This window comes from Poecilia formosa, unplaced genomic scaffold, assembly GCF_000485575.1.
Source record: "Poecilia formosa unplaced genomic scaffold, Poecilia_formosa-5.1.2 Scaffold190, whole genome shotgun sequence".
NCBI lineage: Eukaryota > Metazoa > Chordata > Actinopteri > Cyprinodontiformes > Poeciliidae > Poecilia > Poecilia formosa.
The window spans coordinates 218348-235790 of record NW_006800129.1 but is presented as its reverse complement, the minus strand read 5'-3'; the positions used below and the strand labels follow the sequence as shown (position 1 = coordinate 235790).

Genomic DNA, 17443 nt, shown 5'->3' with positions numbered 1-17443 from the left:
TTCATGTTCATGACAGGTGTTTATGACAGTGTCATGTGAGTCTTATTCACCCCCCTTCAAATAAAGTGTTACCCATTTTCATTCAGTCAAAGGGTAAGCACACACAGTTTGTGACTTGAATTGCAATGAAGACATAAAAGTAGTGAAGTACCTGTGTATGGCCCAGCTTGATGCCGTCTGTCGTACTCTCCGTAGTCATTAACTTAGGCTGGCAAAGAAATAGTAGGGAAAAATATCTTTGTGTTTGCTGTAGCAATGCATCATAATCACTGTGTTACACACTCTCCATTCATTTTAGGTTATTCATATAGCTCCAGTTCATTTCAAATGTCATCTGAAGGCGTTTTACAAGTAAAAGTGGCCCGATTAAATTCCAATAATTCAGAAATACATGATGAATCCAATTTATTTAAATCTAGTCTAATTGTACACGCAAATTGGAGTGAATGATACAAAGTACAATATGATCCTTGGTTGATTTTAGTGTTTGATGCCAGAATAAAAATAGTTAACTGTTTAAGGAGGACAATCCTGAGATGTTGCATTAACAGTCTCTCTGAAGTCAGCACAGTCACTCCACAACTTACCATGCAATCAGTGCCCGGTCCTTCTTCATTGTACTTTGTCAATGTCTGAATGTATTGTTCATCCTTTATAGGGTATGTATATCTTGATAGACTGCACTTTAAAAGAAAGAGCAACACTGTGGACACATTAAAATAGTTTGAGCACAAAGTTCACAAATGTTATTTACTTTTAAAGCTAATCCTAAATATATATCTCATGAGTTTCAAATTGCCTGTTAACATAAGGTTAAATGGATGTAAATGTAAAAATAAATTCAGTTAATTTATTTCAGCAGATTCAATATATCAACAGTGGCATAGCATTTCTTTTGTTTATGTAGGACAAGCACTCATTCATTAAAATGGTCAAACTAGCATCTTAGTGGTGCCATATTTTAAGTTTTGAGAAAAGGGTCTTCTAGCTAATGTCAACGCAAATGTCATATTTTCAAAAAGTGAAAATATTACACACACATAGTATATACATTTTCATAATTTTGGTAATTGTTTATAATATACTCACCCAGAAATGCAAGCAGTCCTGCACAAATTATTCCTATGGCCGTGACACCAAGGCCAACTGTCCTCTTTGGACAAACACCGGTTTCGTCACACTTGCACACCTTAATGTCTAATTTCTCCTCCATAGCTTGACCCTGTTTGTCCTGAATCCGTATTGGCACAGAGTAGTTACCGTAGTCGGATTTCTTCAGCAAAACAATGCCAACCTCTTCACCTGTTTATAAAAAATAAAATACATTTGTAAAATATATGAATACATACTTCCTTTTATGATTATGTTTGCTGTACTCAAGTGCTCCGTTTGTAATTTTGCTGTAAAGTGTCTTTGCATTTTAGAAATTTGCTATACAAATGAAATGGACTATTATTATTATTATTATTATTATTATTATTATTATTACTACATAAAGGTAAATATTTATGGCTCATCTATGAGTATATGTTTTGGTAATTTTGGTAGTGAGGCCAAAGTGTGAACTAACCGTAAGTAGGATCTATTTTCCAGTGTTTGTTCGCAGTTTTACCATCTGCAAAGGAGAAACTGAAGGGGCCACTGTATGGTTCAGCATCAGCATCTTTAGCACGCACCGTGACATTGTCAGCATGGTTTGAACACAAAACAAAAGTCTTGCTGAGCAGCATAGGAGTGTTATCATTGACATCCCTGAGGTGGACGGTGAGTGTGCATGTACTTGTGGCTGGAGGTGAACCTTGAAAACCACAGGAAAGGCCATTTTTTCAGTTCAGTTATTTAATTAATAAATTATGCCGTTTGATTGTAGCTGCAAGTGTTTAGAAATGTCATACCATCATCTATGGCAGCAATAACAATTCTGTAAGTACTGTTCACATCTACATGGGGTGATTCTCTATCCATCTTCTCAATTGTTGTGATTACTCCTGTTTTTTCATCTACAGTCACCCAATTAGCAGGGTCTTCTAACTTTTCAAACCTGGACAAAAAGAAATCAAACAGTAGGTCAATTTTATTGTCAGGAGAAAAATAAACTATCTGTATTAGTATTCAACCTCAAAACCTTATTACTAAAATAGAAATTACTGTAGTCTATATGCCTGAATTCTTGTCATATAATTATAAAACAGGCACACTAAACCCCCACACTGCAATCACACCAGCTGATACCCATAGAAGAGGGATTATGACATAATATGCTTATCTTAAATGAGGTACAGTACTTAAATAGTATTTTTTTGTTTGCTTTCATTTTTACCACATCTTGCACAAATGTACATATTAGGTGATGATCAGTTGTGAGGCAGTAAGTTTGCAATTATTAATTGACTTTACAAATAATTTTAATGCCGGTCAAACAAGCAAATAATGCTGAACATAAATGAGGTTTCATTGAGAACATACCTGATGTTATCGGATTCAACATCTTTAACCTTAGGAGTATACAGCACCTGTCCTTTCTCTGATTCCTCTGTGTGGAATACCTCAGCTGTCAATTTTTCGAACACCGGAGGGTCATTAGTGTCAACCATTTTCACTGTGATGCTGACAGAATCTTTTGGTGGAAGGCTGCTTAAATCTTTAATTAATTTTCCATTTTTACAGACTGTTAAAGGTTCAACATTCTCAACTCCGATATGCAGTTTTACCAAGGTGGTTATGTCAAAATTCTTCGCCTGAAGAAGACACAAGTGTAGATGTTCAGTAACTCCTCATAATACTTACGCTAATAATTGGTGAACTCATAGTTTAGTCCATTATGAATGAGCATTTTCTGTAAGGTGTGGTAAAACAGTTACCTTGACAACACCAATGATCCCTTCATTTGTTACAGGGTCAGTGGTAATTTTGTAGACTCCATCTTCATTGCCGCTGATAAAGGAGTACTTGGCTCGCCAGCCGTCCGTGTTGGGAGTGTCCTTGTCCTCTACTGCAACTCTTAAAATATCATCAGGGGTTTGCATTTCCACAGCCTCAGCTTCATACTAAAAATATGAAGAAATAATAAATTTAGTATATATATATATATATATATATATATATATATATATATATATATATATAGATAGATAGATAGATAGATATAGATATAAGTAATTCTTGCCTGTCTCTTTTTAAACTGTGGTGGATGACTGTTTGTGTCAATAACATTGAGTTCAACAGTCACAGTACTGGAAAGAGGCGGCTTTCCAAGATCTGATGCAATAATAACAAGTGAGTAGTGTTTTGCTTTCTGAAAAATATAGACATATTTTAGCTTTACCAAAAAACTGCACAGAGTGCATGAATTTCCAAAAACGACATCACTTTAATAAATTAAGACCTACATCATAGTCAAAGCATCCTTCAGTTACGAGTTGATGTAGTTTATCATTAACTTTCTTTACTCCAATCTTTGGTACAGCCGGGCTTTGTTTAGCCACAGTGACCACGACTGTTGAGTTGATTGTGCCTTCCTGATCTATGTCTTCAACAGTCAAGGGCACTGGCAGGTAATCTCCTGGAAGACAAAGAAAGAAAATCATGAAAGTAGCTGTTCAGTCATTATTTATTGCCTACATAAACAACATATAATGTATAATGTATTTATTACATTTGTGAAAAAAACTTAAAATCCACAGTACTCCACAGCAAGAACGTTTAAGCATAAGTATATCCACACGTGCCAAAAATATTTTGTCGCCTTGATATAAAGATGTTATCCTTAAACTTGTCTAACATTAAACAAGAAATCAAAGTCTTAATTCTCAATATTTTTCTTCAAATATACAACCAGAAAGTTTTCATAAAAACTTTTTTTATATATATAAAAGTTTCATAATTTAGAAAACCGGCAGACTTTTGACATATTTGCAGGTTTCTGAACTTACCTTCTTTCGTATTTTCCTTCACATCGTAACTTTTCTGAAACTGATTAGTGAACATCGGTGGGTTGTCGTTTATGTCTTTTACATTCACATCAAAAGATAGATCTCGGTCAATTGTTTTCCTTGTTTTTTTGTCCAGGATATCAAATGTGAGCTGTTGATTATATTTTATTCAGATGACACAGTTTGTAATGACTACATATCATGGCAGGTATTAATAGTGATGGATTGTTCCTCACTTCATAGGAGGGCGTCTTTTCCCTGTCGAGGCGCCTATGTACGTAGACTTCTCCACTTGTTTCGTTGATGCTGAACACTCCTTTCACACCGGCTCCTTTTATTTCAAACTCATATTCTGTACCTACTGTCCTAAGATTGTGCATCTAGAAGAGAAGCAAATAATCCAACTATCAGTGGCAGGTTTGTGCATTAATAACCTTGATTAGGCATTGAGCCGACAGATTATCGTATTTCCAATATATATAAAAATAATCTGTGTTTTACCTTGGTAATTTTGTACGGGTATTTCACGTCCATTTCCTCTTCTAGTTCTATGGTATTCAGGACCCATCTTCTTTTGGAACGAGACAAGAATTCCTAAAGAAGCCAAAATGCAATTACAATCATTTATTTTTTGAGGAAAACATTGTAGAAATTTCCTCCCAAATTTTCACCATTTACCCTTTTAGCTTGTTCATGGCGCTCATTGCCCTCTGTACTTCCTCCCAAGACTGTTAATGCAACCTGTGGATAGAAAATACAGAAAAGGAACGCAATTAACTTACAAACATTAATTGCTTCTTTCTTCTTCTTTACTTCACTTAAGTTTTTGGCTTATATTTCCTGCTGTTCATTACAAATTGTTAAATTTTCTCAGTGCGTTATTGTCAATATTTACGTCTGTAAATGGTAAAATGGCATGATTATAGATGGCACCTTTCCAGTCATTCTACTCGCACTGTATACTATAATTATATTCAAACATTCCCACCCATAAATCTGTCTGTGCTTACACAATAATGTGCAGACATGTAGGCAACTCAGTGTTTAGGTCCTTGCCCAGAGGCATGTGAGAAGAAGGAGCTGGAGTCTAACACACACCTTGAGATTTTAACTTGCTATGTTTTATTGTCTTTTAACTTTTTTTATTTTGCTAAATGCCCATCTGGGGAAGTGTTAGTGTTCTGTTTTTGTTTATACTTAACGTTTGTCCCCTTGCAAATAATAATAATAATAATAATAATAATAATAATAATAATAATAATAAAAACAAGAAAGAAAGATTATAAAACAACTACTCAGCCATTCACACACATATTTATTTGGAACATTGCAAAAGCAATATTTTTCAACAACTACCACATCATGGTACCCAAAGCCTGGCCCCATAAGAAGAAGTAATATTTTTGAGTTAGGGGCTAGGTTCAGGACGAACATTTGAATTGGGTTTAGCTATGTGTGAGAGAGAGACGGAGCGGGAGAGAGAAAGAGAGATAGTATCTCTTTTTTGTTTCATAAAATTCACAATAGGTGTGGAAAAAATACAAGAACAAAAAAAGACAAGAAAAGCCTCATTCTGGGGACAACATTCTTCTCAACAATGAGACTGTTATAGTGTCTAATCCGCTCTTTATTATAATTATCATTATATTCTTGGTCTTAGTAATATCTATTAAGGTTCTGTGACGATAAATGATATACATTAGCATGCTTACGCTATTAAGTCATTGTGAGTTAATTTATGTGAAAACACTTACACACTGTAAAAAGAACACCCCAAATTGTCTCCATAAAATTAAAACAAGAATTAAAGCCAATATTAATAATTATATTTTTTTTATGTTTATTTTTGAGTTAGTTAATTAATTTAGGCATTTTGTATTTAGCAATTTAAGTATATTTGAATGAAAATATAAATGGAATATTTATAATTTAAACACGCAAATTAAGTTGTGAAAAAATAAAATCCTTTAAATTTTTACAAATTAGTCTTAAAAATAATTTAATTCAGTGTTATACAACTGTTGTAAATGATTCAGTCAACTGATAAGACTTCATTAATGGTGCCGATCGCCAGCGGTTATTGGGTGAGAGAGAGGCAGGGCTCACCTGTATAAGTCGCCAGTTCATTACGGGAAAACACAGAGACAGACACACTCGCACCTCAGGAGAATTTAAAGAGACCAATTAACATAATAAGTAGATTTTACTACAAATTGTTTTATTTCCAAGAATATTTGGTTGAAATCTTCTTGATCACAGAATTTTCTTTTTTGTGTGTGTTGAACTTACTGTTCCATTAAATAGGTTTTTAGTTCCTCTGCCATTTCTATTTGAAATAAAGCTATTCACCGTAGCACTTTCTCACTTTCTCCAGGTTCAGTTATAGTCATGTTTTCCACATATTTCCCCAAGAAAATTAGTTTTCAAAACATTATTAGATTTTTTTTTTAGCAGTCTTAACATGAATTGTATTTTTTTCTGGTTCCACAAATCCAAACATGCTAAAACTTCAGAGAAGCTTAGAGAAAGACAGGCAGCTGTTGTCAAAAGTGCCCCACTGGCCGTACTTGTTAGTGCTCTCACACTACTGACACCTAGAATAAAGCATTAAAGGGAACCTAATAGCTGAGTCTTTGTCACCTTACATTTCTGTATGAGACAAGCCAGACTTACAAAAAAAAAATATTCAAAGCATTAAAACCAAACTCATCAAACAAGTTTCCTTCTCTGCTTGATGACAATCCAGTGACCTGTTGTGTTGGTATGCATTCTGAAATGCCTTTATAATTGAGGTTTTCTATGCATAACAAAAGCCAGTTTCCTTTGATAGTAAAGTGACATTAGCAAACAAAGTTTCCCTGGAATATAAGAAGGAACTGAAGCTGAAGGATGATACTTGGACCTATTACCGAAATGTAAGATTTAAAAGTTTCAACTAACATGGTAACAGAAATATTAAAATATATATTAAAATTTTAACTTACTCAGTGTTTATTACCCTGCGACAAAGCAAAAGTGTGCAAAACTAAGGTACTAAGTGTGTAAAACTTAAACACACCTAGATCTGACAAGAAAACTTGATATGTTATTTAGATCATTCTTGTTTAATCAGTAGATAAGAATGGATATTTAAAAATGTAATGCTTACCAACAGAAGCAGGGAAAGGCTCCTCATCATGCTTCTCGCTAATTCCTTTCCTCACTGATAAGAGTGTCTGTGGCAGAGGCTACTTGATATATAGTGCTTTGTGGTCCAACCCACAAAATTTGCATCTTTGCACTGACTCAGTAAGAAACCACAAAAACGTCCTGCTAGATTATCTCATTTGAATAGCTAATGTTTTGTCACGAGAAATCTTTATATTTTTGCATTTTTCAGTAATCCGGGCTTGTTTCCAAAAATCTGTTAAGGTCATGTACCCGTATATTGATTGTCTGTATTTTTAAAACAATGCTTCTCAGGTTCTGTACCAACTGTGGAGAATTTATGCTACTTACGATGTTCTTATCTGGTAATCAGAACATCGATTACCAATTAGAAACATAAATATAAATTTATGTTTCTAAATTTATATTTAGAAACATAAATTCAAGTTCAGGAAATTAAGGCAGATACAGAAACAGGTTTGTTTGTATGCTGTTCATGTTGGGTAATCTTTTATTTTCACTTTAAATTAACCTGGGTGTTGTCGTAAAGCAACTGAACATAGTAAATAAGATAGAGTACGCCTACCTCTCAGTTTAGCCCAAGGGAAGTTTAAGGTTTTTATGCTCATGGCTGTTCTCACGCAGCCACATTGTTCTCCACCGGACCTATTTTAAAAGTACATGTTTTATGTCTTTACATTTTGGCAATTGTTCAGCCGCTATTGGTCCCAGACTTTGTTAAGTTTTAAGTTATGAAATGTCGTTTGTGGTTCAGGGTTTGGATTTAATTTAATTTCTTGTAACAATGATGATCGCTTTGCTTGAGATCGACAAAACCGAAAACATTGTTTGATAATAATTAAACTTTCTCTAAATCATTGCAATTTCTCCAAAAACTCTTCTGCGTTTGCTGGTGTGCCTTTTTCTTGTCAGTTTATGCCACATTCGCTTTGTCCTCATACAGTTTTTAGTTTAAGCTTTAAAATAACTCTCTCCTTTTTCAACCTTTTAGGGGGTCATTTATCTTATCTAGTACACAAAATGCTTTTTAAATATTTAAGTTTGAAATGTTTCCTCGTTGGTACAGGCGAAATCCAAACCTTTCCCTCATTAAAAACAACTTGTTAAAAGTACTGTTTCTAGTCTCCCTGTTTTTAAGCTGTTTTTAAATTTCTGTAATCCCATACCATTCAAGAATACAAATATCAACTGTTTTTGAATGAGCGTAATTTGGTTACTAAGTTTAGAAAATGCTTAGATAGCGCTTTCACAGAAATCCTGTCAACAACGAGCAAATGCTTAGTTTTATTTTGACATGCCTTGGTGAAAATGATTTCCAGGTAAGAAAATAAAAGGGATCATAACTTCAGAAACTCTGGCTTCAGGCAGTCAACACATTTCTCAAAGTATTGCTCAACATGAGGTGCTGTGCAGTGTGCAGAACTACTACGTGGCATAATGTTATTCATGATCAGCCAGAGGCTAGAAAGCACCACAGTAGTGTTTTTCAGTGCATTTCTCCTTATTTGGTGGTGAAAAATTGAGGCTCACCAATAATAATGAGGGATTAAAATGAGGGGTGGAGAAACGTGTCTCAGAGGAGTTCAATCGCATTTAGAAAATAACATAATTGCTGGTATTGGTTGTTTGAAATATTGTAATTTTTTGGGAATGTGAGTTGTATGAAAAAAAAAGATGGAAACGTATCTCTTCATGTTTAAATATTTTCCAATCTCAGAAAAAGTTTAATTGTTTCAGACTGCCCTTTGACATTTATGTATCATTTCTTTTAGTTTCAGGCCTCAGACTCTGGAGTGTCAGGGTCACTTCTGACATTATTAGTTGAAAAAGATTTGTCATGTCCATTGTATGTCTGGAACTATGAGAAATCCACTGCTACTTGAACTGTTTTAAACCTGAAAATATTTTTAGATCATCCAAAGCATTGATAATTCACGAGTTTTGGCGCCATAGTGTTATTTCACATTGACCTACATGCAGCTCAGCTCTGGAACCAATTCCATATAAACATGAGAACATGTGCAAACATCTCTTATCAGACAGTCTTTCATGATTTGTTTCAATTTATTTATTTCAAATTTCTATTTTATGTTTTACAGTTATTATAAACATATTCCTTGAATCCTTTTGAATCACCTTGTTAATAAATTGTGCTATATTTATAATCTTGTCTTGTCTAGACTCTTAAGGTTGAATATGGTAAAAAACAAAACAAAACAAAAAAAAAAAAAAACAAAACAAAGAAAACAAAACAGATGACAATATTTTTCTAGGCCACATTATCACCAGCTATACTGTCATGTTCTCACACATTGCAATGAGCTTTACCCTCAAAGCAAAGTAACTACATTAAACTGTAGTAACTGTTACATTAAACCCATATTCTAAATTAAACTTATGTGCAGTGATCGACATTAAATTTAGAGCCAGTGCAGGAATATGCAAAATAAAAATTGCTTGGTGTACTTCTACCAGTAGAGGGCAATAAAATTAAATAAACCGACTCCTAGGTACTGGTACCAACATGTGAATGCTGCTTAGCGAAGGTCTGGCATCAACCAGAGGTTTCTCAGTGTAGGTCGGACCTGCATGCGTTGCTGAAGAAAATTTTTATATACGTTGTTCAATTTAGTAATGTTTAAATCTGCTTATTATCCTTTTATATGGTAAATACAACCACAGTTTGAAAATATTGTACAATTGGTGGATAAGAACATGAAAATATCTCAGTAACCAAATATGAAGAATATTAACGTAGATAAAAAAGAAAATAATAATCTGAGATTGTCTTGTGGGTGCTATCTGGGTGCTATGACTTCTCCAGGGTAAATTGCAACAACATCTAGGGCCTCCCAGGCACCACCACTGAGTGGAGAACAGGTAGAGGAGGATTTGAAATGGCGCCGTTTGAGGCATCGTGGCTCCACGAAACAACAGCATGCTATGTGACTGTCGGGGGAGTGCGACAGTTCCTCCATGGGCTAACACTGGCCAACTAATACACACATTTGGATAACAGAATGAACATTACTCCATGAGACTGTACTGAGTGTAGGATAGGTTTTGATAACCTAGGTCTGTCTGCTTATAACTTCAGTTGTATTCCCGAACTGTCTGGGGTATTACTTTGTCTCCGTATGCCATAAATATGTTTGCATGGCACTGTACACTTAATTCTGTCACTTACAGCAACACTGTGAAGAAGTTGTGTATTTCAAATCTTTGATTTTTTTTTTATTATTAGCTATAAACACAGAGAAGTAAAACATGTATATAAACTGTAAAACAGCCCATAAGCAGAAAATGTACTTGTTTATTTTCATAAATTTCTACAATTCCTTGTTTTTACAATAAATAATACACAATAAAATCCCAAGTACAACCCTCAGCGGGTTTGTTTTTCCGTCCAAATATAAACTACAAGCAGCACAAGCACATCCATCAAACAGTATTGGAATCATATATGTACAGGTTTTAAATAGGCCAATCACACGCATCAGCCAGAGCAGTTTTTATTGGCCTTTCTTTACAAATACTGACAATCTTTGAATGCTGCCTTCAAATAGTTTCTTTTCAGATAGGTGATGTAAACAATGCTGTTAATCTTTATCCTCTCTCTCAATGTTTAGGCCATAATTGCATCAAAAAGCCATTTAGTTTTGTTCAAAGACCATTTTAGGCTTTTTAAATATCTTAACAGTATGGCTGAGTTCAAGATTGTTTGCATTACAAAAATCAAGAGACTGAACATTAGATTCATGAAATAAATATGTCCTGCTGTATCAAACTCTGCTCTTTACCGAAGTAGGCAGCGATGTCAGGTGAACAGATTGAGGCCAAAGGTAAAAACGTGTAATCCAGTTCCATGTCTTGGTCAAAGGAAACTCCAGGGTCAGAGAGAGCATCAAGTTCAAAGTTGTGTTCGAAGTCTCCCTCATCAGCATAGATGACGGGTTCATAATCACCCAACTCCTTGCCCGACTCCTCCAAAGTGAGTACTTTTGTTTTTATTAGATTATACTGTAGATCTTCCAAAACATGTTGGCTTTGTAGTATCCCAACCTATAAATTAGAAGAAGAGGATTTGAGTATGTTTTTGTTGTTGTTGTTAAAAAGAATACAATTAATGACTCATAAAATAAGTTTCTGTTCAAATTAACATGCAGAGGATTTAAAAATTGTATCTTCAGACTTCTGATAACATGACAGTTTTCTCTGAGCAAAACACATTTTTTTGCTGAAATAAAAAAAAACCTATGTACTGCAGCACTCTTCATGCTCAATTTATCTAAAAAAACGCAATATTTTAGGAAAAAAGACAAAAGGTACATGGTTTGAAAGGTGCTTGGTTTCATAAGTATTCACACGTTCAATTTGATTTCCAGTTGAAGCTCTTTTTGATTATTTTTTTTTTTTTAGTCTGCTTTAATAAAAATCTTCCAGCATTTCACACTTTATGCTCCCAGTCTTTCAGATTGCAGTGATCTATGGTATGCTTTTTCAGATTCAGACTGGTTGCATGTGTGTCTCTGCTTTGGCTTACTTGATTTTCTTTTGCTGTCATTTGAATATTTTATATTTGAATATTTGCTTGTATTTTGTGATTCTGAAGAATAAATTCTTCTGCCTTCCATCAGACTCTAAAATTGGGCTAAAATTGACAAGGACTCTGGACTGTTCATAATTTCTCCCGGTTTTACCTAGAAACAAAAGGCAGAAGGAACAACTCTACCAGTGATAACCCTGCCAAATATATTAGACTGTTATACATTTTCTTCCACAAGACTAGAAGAGTTTATCTTCTCTGCAATTTTATATATTTGGAGAAGCATTTTATAAAATTATGTATACTAAATTTGAGGCACCATGAAAGCCTTCTCGTGACGGATATCATAAACTCTGAAAACGATGGCTTTAGTTACAAGATAGAGATGAGTTAATTTAATGCAAATTCTATGAAAAGATATTTTATTTTCAGGTTATTCAGATTGACTATATTTGTGTCCCATAATAATCTCAATAAAATTGAATATTGTGAAAGTATCAAAATATGCTTAAACAAAGCTTTATTTTAACCATTCACCATACTGTCAGTGCAGGCAAAATTTAAAGGTGTGCTTATTTATTAAAACAGGATGTTTCTAATATTTTTCAATAAGAAATATAGACCAAAATAGGCATCTGAGCACTTTTTATTTCCACTGTAAGTTAACTATGTAAAGTACTACAGTGTAAGTATATGCAATTGTACCGTTTGGTTTGCTTTCTTTATTTCTTGCTGCTGATGTCTCTTCTTCATGCCTGAAGTAGAAGAGCCATGGGGAATCATCCATTGCCCATCAATAGTCTTGACAATAAGACAGAAAAAGAGAAAAAAGCATGAAAAATATTGTGAGCAAAATTATGTTTGCTTGAATTACTGTAAAACAAAAACACATGCCAGAAATAGCAATAATAATTAAAATGTATTCACCGGCAGAGCAGAATTTATCTCAAGGATTGTTTCTTGCTGGCAGCTTATCGTGTTCTGACTCATTTGTGAGTTGTCATCAACTAATACCTGAAAAAAATTGTGGGGCCAATGATTTATGGCATTTTACTCAAACAAAACATAAAAAAAACATAAAAAAATGTAATGCTTTCAAGAATATGCCATTGCAATACAAAAAGGAAGATGCTTTGCAAAAGTGACCATTACCATTATGTATACAGTTTCCTTTCTACTACACGTGATCAAAATGTGATGCATTAGGTTACAGAGCATTAAAACAGTTGGCAGCACTTACCGACATCACTGTCAATGGCTTGCCTTGAGATATCTGCATCTGTTGTCCATGACCAATGTGGCCCAGGTTTCCTAAAGGCAACTTAAGCACATACAATGTTTTCAGTTTTACAGTAAAATCTTCACTCTTAGGTGAATCATATTTCAACAAACAAGTAGGGATAACTTTAAGTTAGGAAGTTTACTTTGCAATCAGATCCAGGTCCCTCTGAGTTACTAATCATTAAATATTGCCCTGCAGAGTCATTGGGGAATGGTATCCTCTCAGGCTTACATGACATCAGAAAAGTTAAAAGCAGAAAGCCTAGTGTGAAGATCAGACACAACATAAATATAAATACATATATTGTTTTCAGTTCATTAGGATTCTGTTGACATGAATGACTTAGACTTAGTCGTACCTATGAACAGTAAAATGCTTAAAAATAAAATTCCCAGAGCTCCTGGTCCGAGTCTGGATCCAGTATGTTTCTTGAGTCTGCAGTCTGGCTTAGGTGTTTTGGAGCATTTGCACACACTAACTGACAAGCTGTGGACAGCTGTTTTTCCTTGACGATCTGACACTTCTAGCTGCAATTCATGCTGTCCGAAAATCATAATTGTAGCTTTGTGTTCATTCACAAGCTTGAAGGAATGGCCTAAAAATAATAATAGAAAAACATAGCTGGTTATTTATTTCTGTTGATCTGAAGGTGTTTTTTCTGGGGCAGAGCTCACCGTTTTCAGGATCAATCCTCCACTTGTCCTTAACATCTCCAAGAAGCTTGAACGAGAAAGGCCCACTGTATGGTTCTGCATCTGGATCTAAAGCTGTGACACTGACCGATGAGATTTTATCTGTTTGGCACATGTCGATAATGCTTTTGTCCAAGGATGGAGCATTGTCGTTTACATCGACAATCTTGATGCTGAGTGTTGCTGTGCCAGTCTGGGATGGTTCACCTTGAACACAAAAAATGCATTTTACATTATTAGTCGATATTGCCGGCGGGGTTTAACATTAAGAAGTATTAATCATTTTCCTGGTCATACCATTGTCAGTGGCATATATTTTGATGACATACAGTCCATCTTTAACTAACTGTGACTCTCGGTCTAAACTCTTTGATGTGGTTATTTTTCCTGAGTTGGAGTCCACTGTAACAAAACCAGCTGGATCTTCTCCAATCGTGTATCTGGAACACATGAAAGATATTTTTTATGGTTATGCTAGACTTAAAAACTCCAATGTTGTACTCTTCAAATACAGCCATGTTATGGCATCTTTATGTACCGGATTTGATTTGCACCATTAACATCAGGGTCTTTAGCAATTAGTGTCTCCAAATAGTAACCCAACGCAACATCCTCATATGCGGTAATGGTTTTGTTTGATGGATCAAAGAGAGGGGGTTCATTGACATCTTCTATGTTCACTGTCAGGTGATAGGTGGACAAACGCATTTCTTTTGTTCCAGTCACACCTTGTGCCTCACTGAAAGTGCTACCATTGACAGTCTTAATTTCCCAAAGACCAGCAGTATTGCGGTTTATGACTTTGCAAGTAAAGTAGGGAATCTCATTCTCTGCAGAGATGATGATGTTCTTCAAAGGATCTTCCTCATAGTCGAGTATCTGAAAAAGGAATAAGTATTCAAAGGTCATCTTTTGACAGCAGCTTAGTAAAAGTGTGTTTACATTTGGATATAAAAAAAAAATACAGTGGAAATGTTTTGAACCTTTTGATTTGTCTTATTTTGGGCTGTGGATTGAGATTGTCCATCTTTCATTTATCTACTTTTGTATTAATTAATATGAAACTCAAATTTGACTTTTATGAATATAAACTATTTTATTTTGTTTGTGTATTACAAAAAAACAGTTATTCCCACCAACAAAATGGGATAATACATATATATATATATATATATATATATGCATAAAATTTTAGCATAACAAAAAGCCTTTTTTAGACATTAAAGCTGCAGAATGTAAGTTTTAGGAAAAAAAAACAATTGCAGCCAGGAGGATGGTTTTTAGCGCTGCCAATCAACCTCATGAATTCGTTTCTAAATGTGTTAATGGTGGAGAAACAACTCATCGTTACTCGAAAACTGTTTATCCGCAGTTATTGATGTCCATGCTAACTAGCCTTAGCATTCACAACAGACTCTCCTGATAGCGACGTGTACATGGGCATGATTGAAAGCGTTAAGACCCATATTGTCTCTCTGGTTGTTTCTATTTAGCATTTGGAAATCTGGTGGAGAACAGAAGAGCTTGGTTGTTTTCACCGATTATCTGTCTCATACTATACTGTCACCACATAGTGACAGTTTCAACTATATACGTAAAAAAAAAAAAAAAAAAAAAAAAAAATCTTATAAAAGTTACATACTGCAGCTTTCATGTACATCAGAAAAGCCTACAGGATTCAAAATGTCAAAATGAGATTGAACTGGAAATAAAAAAGTGCCTAATTCTGCTTTTTATATCCTAATCTGATGAGCATTTATTCTTTCTTGTCCATTGATGGCTTAGACATAAATATTTTCTATCTGATTGGAGCACAATATAGTATTTGATATGCACAATGAAGACCTGTCAAAAACACATCTTCATTCCTAAGTCAGGAAGATAGAGAAAGAACTCGTCTAAACCTGAGAATCAAAACAGGCTAAGTATGAAGATAGGAAGATTCTTCAGCCAAATGAAGGCCCTTGCATATGTGAAATGCAAGTAGCTATAATAACTATACGACTGTACCTATAATGCCAAATAACTATAAGACATCTTAAGCTTATTGGACAAAATAAGCATTCATGGACTTTGAAAGTATTCCTCATGTCTTTGTTGTTTTGTATGTTGATCATCAATCAAGAAGCAACAGGCAGCGTATACCCTGCATTAGTCACCAGTCCCTTGAGCAAAGTATGCACGTTGAATGAGAAGTGTGAAGGAACTTTTGCATGCTACCTTTTGCACATAGACTAGACCTTCATTTGTCTCAGGATCAGTATCAATTCTGAAGTTGTTGTTTGTATCTCCTTGGATTTTATATTTTGCTTTCCAGGCCTTTGTGCCTCTGGTGTCTTCATCTGTAACTTGCAGACGTGAAATGAGAACACCTCGCAGTCCTTCTTTCACACTTGCTTCGCCCTGTGGAGTAAAACAATGTTAAATATGGTGTATTAGATAGTTTTAAATGTTGCAACTAAATTTGTAGCTGAAATTTTTACACGCTCACTTTTTGCTTTGTGAACACTGGAAGATGTTTGTTTCCGTCCTCTATATTGATTATCACTGTTGTAGAACTGGAGAGTGATTTCGGTTGTCCATGGTCTGTGGCTTTCACAATAAGGGTGTATTTCTGTGCCTTCTAAAGAGTAAACAGAAAATTCAGTTTTAAAGGGTGAAGATTTATGGTTTTTCTGTTAGAACAGAACAGTTTTAAGCAAAATTCTAAGTTTGAATGGATGTGCATTATAGTGATCTAGCTGACTGCATATAACAACTGCACTACTGAACAAACGTTTAAAAATGCTCCTAAAAATCATGAAAGTTCAATTCCAAGATTTTGATTTAATTCTGCCAGTTTGTAGCTCTATTCTGTTCTGTAACAACTTAATCGCATTATGATTGCTCTCACCTCGTGGTTCAGACATCCTTTGAATGAAATGGTCCCGTTTCCAGAATCAGGCTCCTCATTTATAACGAATTCAAAGTTCTGTGGAGTCGGACTCACTGACTCTATACTGAAGCTAAATTTCCTGTTCTTCTCGGTACTGTCACGATCTGTTGCTGTAACATTGACCAACTCAGTGCCTGCCAAATAGCATAAGATGAGATCTGTTATATTTCACTGTTGGTCGCTATTAAAAATAAATGTCATTTCTTTCAGTAATGTAATGAAGTCCACAAAATGAGGATCTTACCCTGTGATGGTGCCTCTTCTATGGTGACCTCATACACGTGATTGTTAAATTTTGGTTCGTTGTCATTTGTATCAATAATATCAATATCAATTCCAATTTTTGCATTTATATCACCCTTTTCTTTTTTAAACGCCTGAAATATCAGCTGAGACACAAAGTACATTTCATAGTCAAAAGCACTTCCATAACTAAAGCACACAAATATGTACTGTTAAACTTTGAACAACACATTGCTCAATTGTGTGGTTTTTCCTAATCACCTTAAACTGATCATGGATCTCACGGTCCACAGGCTGCATGACCCAGATCTCTGCTGTCTTGTTGTCAATTTTGAATAAATTCAGAGGTTCCTCGTCAACACCTGGCCCATGTATTTCAGTAAGTCTTATATCTGTTGCAATATTAATCTGGATCACAAGAAACACAATGAGCAGTTTTTACAGTGATCCTCCATCTTGACATTTAAATGTCTATCTCTATCAATACTCACCCTGCCCAAATACAATGGATAAGGTCCACTATAGCCTTCATCAAAAGTAAAGGTTTCTATTACCCAGTTCCTCTTTTGCCGCAGCAGTATGTCTGATGCTGACAGCTGGATTCCAAGACACTGTGCATATTGCATAAACTTATGTAACTTTAGT

The 17443-nt window shown here is 34.8% G+C and overlaps 2 protein-coding genes across 2 annotated transcripts; both read right to left on the bottom strand.

Annotated features, from left to right (window-relative positions):
* Window positions 1-82: 82 nt before the first annotated feature.
* cdh26.1 (cadherin 26, tandem duplicate 1) lies at window positions 83-7157 on the bottom strand. The gene is made up of 14 exons (XM_016678763.1): window positions 7081-7157; window positions 4611-4673; window positions 4434-4526; window positions 4169-4312; window positions 3933-4083; window positions 3390-3562; window positions 3167-3295; window positions 2862-3047; window positions 2467-2738; window positions 1896-2041; window positions 1571-1798; window positions 1090-1302; window positions 588-703; window positions 83-208 (listed from the first exon to the last, which is right to left on the bottom strand). Exons 1-14 carry the CDS (start codon window positions 7108-7110, stop codon window positions 83-85), a joined length of 2070 nt encoding a protein of 689 aa, XP_016534249.1. The 5' UTR covers window positions 7111-7157.
* A 3279-nt stretch (window positions 7158-10436) lies between these two features.
* Window positions 10437-17030, bottom strand: LOC103147785 (cadherin-like protein 26). The gene is made up of 13 exons (XM_016678798.1): window positions 16800-17030; window positions 16514-16689; window positions 16112-16243; window positions 15841-16023; window positions 14159-14499; window positions 13918-14060; window positions 13603-13827; window positions 13287-13523; window positions 13071-13189; window positions 12887-12967; window positions 12574-12660; window positions 12352-12447; window positions 10437-11162 (listed from the first exon to the last, which is right to left on the bottom strand). Exons 1-13 carry the CDS (start codon window positions 16960-16962, stop codon window positions 10857-10859), a joined length of 2289 nt encoding a protein of 762 aa, XP_016534284.1. The 5' UTR covers window positions 16963-17030; the 3' UTR covers window positions 10437-10856.
* Between the last annotated feature and the right edge of the window lie 413 nt (window positions 17031-17443).